This window comes from Botryllus schlosseri, chromosome 6 (genome assembly GCF_051294905.1).
Source record: "Botryllus schlosseri isolate E-star chromosome 6, Bs_hap1, whole genome shotgun sequence".
Lineage (NCBI taxonomy): Eukaryota > Metazoa > Chordata > Ascidiacea > Stolidobranchia > Styelidae > Botryllus > Botryllus schlosseri.
This window is the reverse complement of record NC_137241.1, coordinates 2,567,105-2,578,599: the sequence shown is the minus strand read 5'-3', so window position 1 is coordinate 2,578,599 and position 11,495 is coordinate 2,567,105. Positions and strand designations below refer to the sequence as shown.

General features: G+C 40.4%; 1 protein-coding gene across 2 annotated transcripts; it reads left to right on the top strand.

The window, feature by feature from the left end:
• Positions 1-1,117: 1,117 nt before the first annotated feature.
• On the top strand, positions 1,118-11,249 carry LOC145441755 (protein Wnt-7b-like). 2 transcript variants are annotated; one of them, XM_080319693.1, is made up of 7 exons: positions 1,118-1,916; positions 2,204-2,670; positions 6,047-6,316; positions 7,148-7,233; positions 8,172-8,318; positions 8,458-8,644; positions 8,959-11,249. In XM_080319693.1, exons 1-7 carry the CDS (start codon positions 1,816-1,818, stop codon positions 9,258-9,260), a joined length of 1,560 nt encoding a protein of 519 aa, XP_080175819.1. In that variant the 5' UTR covers positions 1,118-1,815; the 3' UTR covers positions 9,261-11,249. The 2 variants fall into 2 exon arrangements, with proteins under 2 accessions (XP_080175819.1, XP_080175820.1); XM_080319694.1 differs by having other exon boundaries at positions 1,119-1,916; positions 8,977-11,249.
• The last annotated feature ends 246 nt before the right edge of the window (positions 11,250-11,495 follow it).

The window sequence follows — 11,495 nt, the reverse complement described above, 5'->3', positions numbered from 1 at the left end:
ACAAGATAATGAACTGTGAATGCGAACGCTGGAATTTAATTCATTTACATACCCATTACGGTTTCTCAGTCGGGACTTCTGAGTCAGAAACTAGGCTGAAGTGTGGCGGCAGATATTTGAATTATATTCTTCGTGTAACTATTTTATTTTCCATGTAACTAGCGTGCAGCGGTTTTGTGATGGCACTTTCGCCGCCACTTTTTTCCATATTTACAGAAAACTTTGAACTGCGAGTGTGCAGGTTTTTGCCTTCTCGTAATGTAGTGTCAATGTCACCGACTTGTTCGTAGTCGGTACTATTGCTTGAAAACACAATATAGCTGCCGTTGGAGGGCGATAGTGTGGGTGGCCCATGAATATGCATGACATTTAAACGCATTTGCATTTGCATTCCATATTAAAATCTCGACATTTGTTATAAATTGACGGGATAATACAAGCATTTTTGATCTACTCAGAATTGTTTCGCGGCCGGATGAAATCGTTTGGCGGGCCGTATGTTTGACAGTACACATTTCCTAATGACTGAAAAATTCGTGACCGAAACCTACTCTCAACGTAATGTACTGTGAATGCGAAACCGTTTGAGAATACCAGGTTTCATTTAGACCGGTTGAAGCATTTCTAACAATCGCAGTATCGCTTAGTTATATGCATTAGCCCTGACGCGAATAGTCACGGTTTGACGCACTGAAGATCACGTGTGAATTAACTCAGAGCGCACTATGCCTCAAACTTCATTCCGTTAATTGCCGGGAGCGCAATGGACAGCATGATAGTCGCATAATAACAGCCATCATAATTCTATATAAGATAGGGAGTGTATAGGTGGGGATATATTTAATGCCATGAATATTATTTCTAATGGAATAGTATATTCATATTGAAATGAACCCGAATATTTTCGGCTGACACTCGTCAGGGGTAATCGTCAGCAACTAGTAGAGAATTCGAAATAACAGCGTATATCAACAATCGTAACACAAAATATGACGTCACCAGCACGAAATGTCGGGTTCATTTCAATATGAATATACTATTTAATTGTATATTGAAGTTCTGTACCTCAAAGAAGCTGTTCAAATATTATTTCTCTGAAACAACAGGTATCAATAATACGTTTTATTGAACATGAACATATCCGTCCGAGAATCATTCAATAACTAATTCTATATTTTGTCCCCACCTCATAGACACGCCGTATAATCCGAGCATGCTCATCGAAACAGGGCGTCAAATTTTCTCTTTAAATGTTCACAGAAGATCAAAGCGTGTACAATTCGTCATGACATATTCGAATTTCGTGCGACACATCAAATGAACGGACGCTACATTATCGCAATTATCTCCAATTGAATCGACGCAATCATCCGTGGTGATCGCGAGCAAAAATTCGATAACGACGCAAATGCATATAATTTATTGTAATAAAAAATTTGCAGCTCTTTGATAAAGGTATCGCCAATATCCTCGATACAGCTACCGGTAACCCGACGGAGTATAGTCCTTTTATAGAGATTCCGCGCGTTGCGACAATCATCAAATTATCAAAAGGTATTTGAAATTGCCTGAGAACCGCTAACTAAACACATATCCCAATCATAACGACAATCATTGCGTTACATTTCTGCCCGGAATCGGTATCATTGTTAATTTAAGAATGCAAACACCTACCGGACGGGTTGCATTTGCATTTTTGATAAGCGACAAACCGTAGCAAGCTTGATTGTGAGTTGAAGTCGAGTTTGCGTGCTGCCATTTCGTGATCAGCATACAAATACATCTGTGCAAGGAATACATCTGATAAATATCAAGATGACGGCGTCTCACGGACTAATTTTGTTACTACTAAGACTATATTCCGTTTCGATCCTGTATGTATTAAATCTTCCCGTTTGTGTGGGCACTGCAAGAGAGTAAGTAGAATTATTTGTATTTTGAGTATCAAATCAGAATGCATTGTCATAAGTACGAAAATGACAAATGCATCTACACCGAGCTTGGCTCGTTTCCCGCAACATAGTTCACCTGTACCATTTTCAGAAAAACCAGAAATTAGATTAGAAATAACATGAGAGCATAGAAACATTTCAGAATGAAATTAGAATTCGATTTTACGTGAGTTTACTCTAATTACACTATAAGACAAGTAAGATTATTTAGTTTTTCAAGTATTGTTTACTCCGCATCCGCATGCATTTAGGTCGCTTCACAATGGCGGGGAAATAAACCAAGTCACTGATTCCGCATCACCAACGACCGTGATGAGCCTAGTGCTGCCGATCGGCCGTGCCGGTCCCGTCAACAGCCACAATCACGCCAGAGCCACAGCCGACATGCCCACGCTGTCCGCGTTTCGCGAGCGGCAAAAGACTACCGAGACTAGGAAGACATCGGAATCCCGGAAGCATCAGCGAAAAATGCGAAAATTAAGGCAACGCCTGTGCAGGTCCCTTCCCGGGCTTGTGCGGCGTCAGTACAAAATGTGCATGGACTCTCCGGAGCTGGTAGCGGCGGCCGTAGACGGCACAGCGATCGCGATTAGCGAATGCGAGCGGCAGTTCAAGTATGAGAGGTGGAATTGTTCGCTGCTGATGAGGCGGTCCGTGAAGCAACAGATGTTGGGCGATCACGATCGAGGAGACGCGCTAAACTTGGGATTCGGGAACGGTACGACCATTGAGTTCTAATATTTTTTATGCTTCGGATATTCATGCTTTATGGTAATCTTTCTTAACCGGGATCCGTCGAACAGTATAGGGGTGCCGTGAGCCAGTCTCAGGGCTTCCGCTATAGGTCAAGACGTGCACCCACTCATAGGCTACAAATGATTTGTGTTGATACGACCGTATTGGGCATCATAGGAATCTGACAATTATAGCCTAAACCAGTAGAAAACGAAACCTCGCCATTCTGAACTGTCAATTCCCTCTCCAATATTTTGCTAATTTCTAACTAAGCAATTGACATCACGTTGTTGCGTTTCGACAATATGATGACAAGGTGAAGTCTCGCATATATGAACTGGTACCTGAAAGCAACACTTATATGCGATTAATATTCATAATAATAGTTTTGTGTGAAAATTACATTTTAATCGTAATGTTCTTTTCAGACTCTGTTGATGTACATATCGTACTGCGCACCAGTAATCTATAGTTATGCATTTGATGCGCATAGTTCGATGTATACTATGATAGATTTCCGTTTTTATGACTCAGCGAAAATATGGGGTTAACCGTAGGCTTGCAGATTAACGTAAGTGTTTCGCGGCTGAGTGAGGGTTAAGGACCACTGCATTATGGATTGACGAGATGAGACTCTTGGAGGTACATAACTTCAATATACAGTTGAATAATATATTCATATGGAAATGAATACGAATATTTTCGGCTGACATTCGTCAGTAATTGTCAGCAACGGCGAGAGAATTGGAAACAACATTGATTAATTGATTATTATGTCATGACACAAACAGATTAAAGATTAAATCCTGAATGTTGCATATTCAGATTCCAATATCAGACATGATTTTTGTAGCTAGGGCTCTGCAAAATAGAATGACAGATTAATTCGATTCTAAATTAAGTATTTGGCTTCGAGTCTAGTATTCGAGTATCAATCATTTTGGCGTGATAGCAGGATGACCTGTATGCGCAAATTTCAAATATGCTCCTTTTATGCGACCACAAAGAATATTATGCAAGTTCTGCATCATATTATAGACCAGTGAATCTCAACCAGAGGCCCGCAACGAAGCATATTTAGGGGTTCCGCGAAATCGCCAAATTTACAAAATGGTTGATAACCTAATTTATATTTGCAATTAGAGAAATCACAAAGGAGTTTTCCTTCATAACTGCTATAACATATTGCTTTTAGAGATGTTTTGGTGGGGTTATGGTATAGATATGCTTGCCAAATACATATTCCCCTGTGATATACATATAAAGAACCGCTTTTCCAGAATACTGTGAGCTGCTTGATAGAAATGACCAGGTTGGATGTTATATATTCATTAAAACTGTTTCTCAATTTTGATGCCATAATTGTTGCGATCATACGCAAAGGTGTGTTCGGAAAGTTATCCGTTATTATCGCTTCACCTAACCGCGCATTTCAAGAAATGCAGTGTTATAGAATTCGCATTGAAAGGTCATTTTCAGAAGTCATTTTGCTGCTGTTTATCACTAGCCTACAGTTAATTTTGCACAAGACAGATGATTGTTATACCGTAATTCAGCTACATTTGAACTAACCTGGGGGGTCGCCGGTGGTTCGTGACGGTTCAAAGGGGGTCCCCAAAGACAAAAAGGTTGAGAACCATTGTTTTCGACAATTTCGTATTTTTACGACCGTGCCTATTTCGTTGCACTTCGTGACAATATTGTGGGTTGATAGCGACTTCATAGAAACGTCATTTCCTCCAACGTGCGTAGTTTGACTATACATGCTTGGGATGCGGCAATACGACTAATCGATGTTTCAACCATTCTATGAACATAGTATCGAAACTATAATTCTCGTTGATAAATTAGTGGCGAGGAGCATATAATTTCAGTACTCGAAAGAATCATCCTTCACGAAGTGAATCATATTCGATTCATATTCGAGACCTCGAATCATTGTTCACAACCTTTTTATCACACAGACGTGACCGCGACATCACAGCTGATAAGCAATTGCAAACATTTTGCGTTCTATATTTAACGTACGTCCATAACAATACTGTTAAGATCGATTGAAACGATCGTATGTTCTGCCAACTATTTTCACCGGAGACCTTGATTTCAATTTTTCCTGATCGCGATCAATATATTACCAAATTACGAAATGACCAAATCTGTGCATGTTGACTTATATTCGATCGCGTTGAAGTGAGCAAACGAATTCAACGAATATCAATAACTCCATATTCTGCTAATAATTCTGATTTAAGACTTTGACTTCAATTTTTCACGTCCCTGACCTATATACAAAATCAAAGCTAGATGTAATTTAACGATGTAATAAGCGGTGTACGATTTCATCATATATAATATATAGCAGATCATGATTACACCCTGCGGCGAAAAATGCCACCCACGGTTTGCTGAGGAATCGCTCCGCCGATCCGAGTAGAAATAATGGGCCGGCTGTATCAAATAGGAGATTTTGTAGCCAGCTGAAATCTGGCAGCGCTGCCATTCGGTTCTCGATATTTGGTGTGATAATTGCGTCAGCGTGCGATTAGGGAAATTCATTCTCGCAACTGAGGTTTCTGCAATTTATATTATTAGTGTAGTTTTGTATCGAAGAATAAAAAAGCCGTCGTATAGTGAGTGATACTAGAACACATGACTCGTCTCGAAGCTTGATACTATAGGATCAGAATCGAATCACTCAGGTACTCGATTTCGCTCGGCATTGTATTAGAGTTACATACTATAACCTAAAAGATATATCGAGTGCGAAATACCGCGTAGAAGACGCATGACAAATTCGATTCCCTAAATTTTGTTATAAATCGGTCGTGTCGAGGAATCTATTGCAGAATTATCATGTATCTGACAAAGTGGTTCTCAACCTGTGGCACGCTTAGTCATTTCAGGTGGTACGAAGAAAATGTATTTCATTTCAAGTAAAATTACAGTTTTAACAAATCGTAAATTTGTCTCATGTAAGAAATGTCTTCATATAATGTATAGTTAAATACTTCATGTGTCATTCGACTCAGTTGTACCCCGCCCAGATAAGCTTGTGGAGAAGGAACAATTACAGCCATCGCATATCATTTTGCCCTGTTGGTGTGCGTAATTAATAACCAGGGTCAGATGAGCTCGTGGGCTGCAATTGCTTCCAAATTACGACGTATTTGCTAATGCGCCCATGTTAAAAATCCTTTATACATTTGCATTAAAGTTTTTCGTTAAGTTGTTGGTACGCCACAAAATCATAGAACCTCGACGTGGTACGCTTTAAAAAAGGCGCTTGGGACCACTGATGTAGCAGAAAAAGATGTGGTTAACGCTATTCGCTGGTTTTAAAAGTTACACTGCACTTTCAGTCGTGACTGAGCATGACATCCTGTCTGCGACCCGAGAATCTGCGTTCGTGCACGCCATCCTGGGCGCCGGAATCGCACACGCCGTTACCACCTCGTGCAAACGAGGCGAATTGCCGGGATGCCACTGCGACATGAACGTGTCGAAGCTCAACCTGGCCATGAAAGTCATCGGCGGATTCATCTCGAGCAATGAGGGCGGCTCCAATGACGATTACGAGGCGATAACGATGGCCACCCTGAATGCTCTGCGAAAGAGGAAATTATACGGAGGTGCGTTGATGACTGTATAAACTGTGGCTACTGTGTCCGGACCTCACCTGTCTTTGTATTTACTTGAATTGTAACACAACCAAATCCATTTACGTTGATTTGCAAAAACAAAGTGCAGTGTGTTTTTAATATCAGTATGTTTGGGTCTATACTTACATCTGCGAGTCAGCGTCTTCCAACTTGAACTTTATGAAGATAAGATCTCTCATCTGTATAACCATTGAAAACCTCCACAAGTGACTTGCTCTCACCACTTTAGAACCAAGATATAAAGAACTAGCAAGAAATAAAAAAAAATGCAGCTTCTCCCATATAGCTGTGAGTGACGTAACAATAAATTGCTCTGGATTTCGCTTATTAATGTTTTTGCTAATATCGCTGTACCGGATCTGGTATATCGTTATACCGCATTACATGGTATGGCTGTAAATTACTTTAATACAGTTATGACTGACATAAGAAAATTTTGAACTTTTGTAATTGCACGTTTGCTAAAAATAGATGAGAAACTCTGCTATAGACGTCGACTAATTGATATCCGAGCATTATGTTGAGTTTGAAATTGCAGAGTATTGACAACAATGGATAGCATAAGGCAGCCGAACCCGCAACTCTTACACATGAGCTAATCTTAACTCTAACTATCCATTTGAATAGCCCGCTACCTTTAAATTCATCGCCAATATGACACTAGACACTCACTAGTTTTGACGATTTGACGATCTCTACATTTTGAACGGGGGCCATAGCGATTATATGATAGCAGAACGCGTTAACTCGTAAGGAGTCGACATACTTATGATTTCATCGCGGTTTTATTGTTGAAAGCAGCCTCTAATTCCATGCTGGAAAACAGAACTTGGACGCTGTCAAGGAATTCCAAAGGACAAATCGCTCTCGTTGACGATTTGAAGAAGGTACAATATATGCCACCTTTAGCAGCGTCAGTGTGATGCTCAGTATGAATGTGAGCCAATGTATATAATCGATCGCTTGCTTAGTTCTGTAGGTTAATTTGCGTGTACCGCCGTTAGGGTGTAAATGCACAGCGCACACTCGTTTTCGCTAAAAGTGTTTAGTATATAAATCTCACTAAGGAATTTCAAAGCATCCGCATATTAAGGTGCACTTGCTATTTTTGGTAGACGAAACACAACTTCACTGAAGTATTGTTAAATCCGTGCCAACTTGTCTGATTAAAACATCTATCATTTGGTTCGTCCCAATCTGGTTAAAAAAATGTTCCGAAACGTATCTAACGGGCCGTAAAACATTATCACGGAACTCTTTCTAAAATCTAAATCATTATCCTTTGTTTCTCTGAATCCTGTTTGAAGAATGCATCTCCATTGTTGTTACGGTCGTAGATAATCGAAAGTGCGAATAACAATAATCTCAAATCGAGTGCTTTCGTTGCGTATAGACAAGTTGACAATCTGTACTGTAGTCGGATCTTCGCGCGATAACTTTTCCAACTCCAATTTAACATAGCAATGTATTCATATCGAAATGAACCCTAATATTGTCCGCTGTCACTCGTCAAAGGTAATCGTCAGCAACTTGCAGAGAATTGGATATCAACAATCTTCAACAACATTGTTCTCTTCAATTCGCAACTATAGTTGCTGGCGATAACCCTTGCCGAGTGCCAGCAGAGAATAGTCTCATTTATTTGAATATAGATATATCCTTTACTCGTATACTGGATGTCCGTATCCCAAACAGTCAGTATTGAATTGATCCATGCTCGCATTTGTGAATCGACGGACCTCTCTCATCATTCTGATGAGTTCATTCGGTAAATGCATTTACCAAGGAATGCAGAGAGATCTGAACTGCGTTGACCTTGTCGCAGATCAGTTGGGGCGGATGCAGCGACGACGTGCGCTTCGGAATTCGATTTAGTCGCAAATTTCTGGAGGCGCCCTACAGAGGTGTGCCCAAAAAGCAGAGGAAGATTCAAGACGACGTGAAGCTACACAACGGCGAGGTCGGACGTCGAGTGAGTATTCAAGCCACTCTTCCAAGCAGTAAATTTCAAATTCAATATAGACCGTGGTGCAACTGAAACTGCTTCACGTATTCGCGTTACTTTCACGTCGTAAAATCTACTCAATATTACATTTTAAAAATCATTCCAGATTGTCCAGGAGTTGACTCGCGTTCACTGCAGATGTCACGGTATGTCGGGCGCTTGCACATCGCAAACGTGCTGGTTGCAAATGCCTACCTTCCACGAAGTAGGTAACGCACTCAAGTTAAAGTACATGGACGGCGCGGTAAGGGCGAGGCAGTTGAAACGGCGCAGGCGGTTACGGCATGTCACAGGTGAGGCAATACAGCTGTAGATATGAATATAGATCATATATATATCAGTGAATATGAACCTTTATGCATGGGTTGGAAGTAATATTTTGCATCATTTGACTGTTCCGGCTCGCACAAGAGGTTGGAATCCAGACTGCGACCAAAATTGAGTTGGACACCCCGTTTTAAACGCATTGCAACCTATTAGGTCTACCTCTGCTGCTTTTTGGGTATAAATTTTTGTATTATTCCTACTTTTACTTGTGTACCAGTCGTGACCACTAAGACTACCGTGATGACTACTATTTTAAAACCAGCGTTGACATTCATAACAGTGAACTCATACGACATAGATAGCGCTCGCCTGCGAACGGTGCCGAAGACGCAGCTCGCCTTCCTGAACGACACACCCAATCTATGCTTCCGCAACGAGAGCCTAGGCGTCGAAGGAACGGTCGGGAGACAGTGCCTTAAAAATTCGGACGGCAGAGGGGGTTGCAAGCGTTTGTGTTGCGGACGCGGACACGCGGTCAAAAAGGTGGTGCGCCAGTGGAACTGTAAATGCAAGTTTTTCTTTTGCTGCAGGGTTGAGTGCGACACCTGCGTAGAAACGAGAAACGTGTACACATGTCGATAATTGACTATTTCATATCTTCTGCTAACTTATTTGGGAACTTACAAAGTGCCCGTCATCTAATGTTATAATTTTACTGTATGACATTTTCGATCCTCCTGGTAATTTTCTCTATGTAAGGATGTTATTGAATTGGCCGGTACGGCTTGGCAACAGCGAGTACCGGAATGAATCAATTCTGAATCGAGCATTAGGCTTTGAGGTGAGTCATGTATTTCGGTATAATTCATTTTGATGTTTCGGCATTACGAATAATGTGGGAAGTTCAAGTATCTACCTTTTATGCATTGCGCAAAGGATATTGCAGTTCTACATTACATTATGGATTATTTGTTTGTTTTTCGGTCATACCTATTACCATGTGCTGATAAACATGTAGCACTTTTCGGCAATCCCTCTACAGTCTACACCATATTACCTGTGACCGCGAGCCCACCATGTACTAGGTAATCGAGTGCACATTCTTGAACACTTTGGCTTTGTATTGGTGCACAAGGCCGTAGTTGCTAAGCATCATAATCCACAATATACATGCATACCTATTTCATCACAGTATGTGACAATGTTGTGACTTGATTGCGGCTTCACAGATAGATTTCCACCAACGTGCGTAGCTTTGTATTACATGCTGCGTATGTCACTATCAACCAATCAGCCTTCAAGAGTGGAAATAGTATGAGTTCAGTGTAAATTCCCTACTCTCACACTACTCGCATTGATTCAGTAGAATCAATGCCCGATTTCGATTGGAATACTCGAATCATTGTGCTCAGTCCTAATCGCCAGCAATCGGTTACATTACATTCGGTTACATTACAAATCAACTGAAAATATTAGTACGGCACGCCAACTTTACTTACTATATGCAACTCCATCATGGACTGTTCATGTTTATTGTATACGAGTCCTGAGATGCGAGCATGGTAGATAATAAGTTTATACTTCGAACTTCAATGGAAATAGGCATTTGATCGAACATGCAGTGGGGCAGTTAAGTCATCAAATTCACTGACCTTACGCGAAATTTGCAGTCACGACTTTTGTTGTTTAGCATTCATGGTGTTTCCACATCAATTATCAATTTACACCAGTCCGCTAATCTTAACACGATTCCTGAGCTGCACACTGATAGTACCAAACAATTGTAATTGTATCATTAGACTAATTATTTAGTTTAATTTAAATATAATCTAAAATACTTCTATGCTGACATTTTAATTCTAATCTAATATGTTTTTCTTTTTCTTTCTGGAAATGATACGGGAAAACTGTAGAGTGCGAAACGAGCCAAGCTTGGTGAGCAGATATTTGTCATTCATGCTTATTCGAATGAATTTGATTTTAGTCATATTGATTTTTTGATTCGGAATCAAATTCAATTTCAAAGATTTTGCGAATTCAGGAATGCGGATTCTGATCTAATTTGAAAGAACGGTGTAGTTATAATTATAATTGTAATCTGGTTTGTGAATGCTGAAAGTTTTCAATTGTCGGACTCCACATGGCCCACTTCCGTTCCAGGCTTTGTAATACACCTCTTCTGCGGATCGGATGGCAATGAGTAATCTATAATCTACCTACAATCCACAATCTAGATTGTAGATAAACCAACAACGCAATGAATCGGCGTTACGATATACTCATCAACTTATCAAAACTAAGGTAGAATGAGAGTAATGTCAGCATCACACAAGATTATTTGTACGGACGATATGATACATAACATAAAGACCGATTCCTTTCACGCAAAGGAAATCGAACTATCATTTTTTTGACCTTTTTATGAAATGCAGAGTGCAGACAGTGTGTTTCGCTGGTTGGAAATAATTTACCCCATACACATCCTACAAGCTTGCGTATTTCCATCAAACATTGCTGTTCTTCAATTTGTGTGTGATATCGACCGCCATTCTTCTTATTATTAGTGTATAGCCTGCTCGCCCGCGTTTTGGCGGTTACTTTTCGTTTTTAATAAATATATTTCTAGCAAACGTCTGTGCATATCAAAATATAACGGTTTTGTGATGGAACGGGCCTATATAGGCCTATATGCGGGAGTAGTGAAGAATTAGTGTCGATTTGTAGAAACCAGTAATATATAGTTAGTTCACCATCTTGGAATATGACATGGGTACTCTACTCTCACACTTATAGCGTCACAATATGCTCCAGACGAGGGGAAGGCAACTTCTCCGGCGGTGGGGCGGATATGGGATAATAAGTAGGCCTACTTGGCGG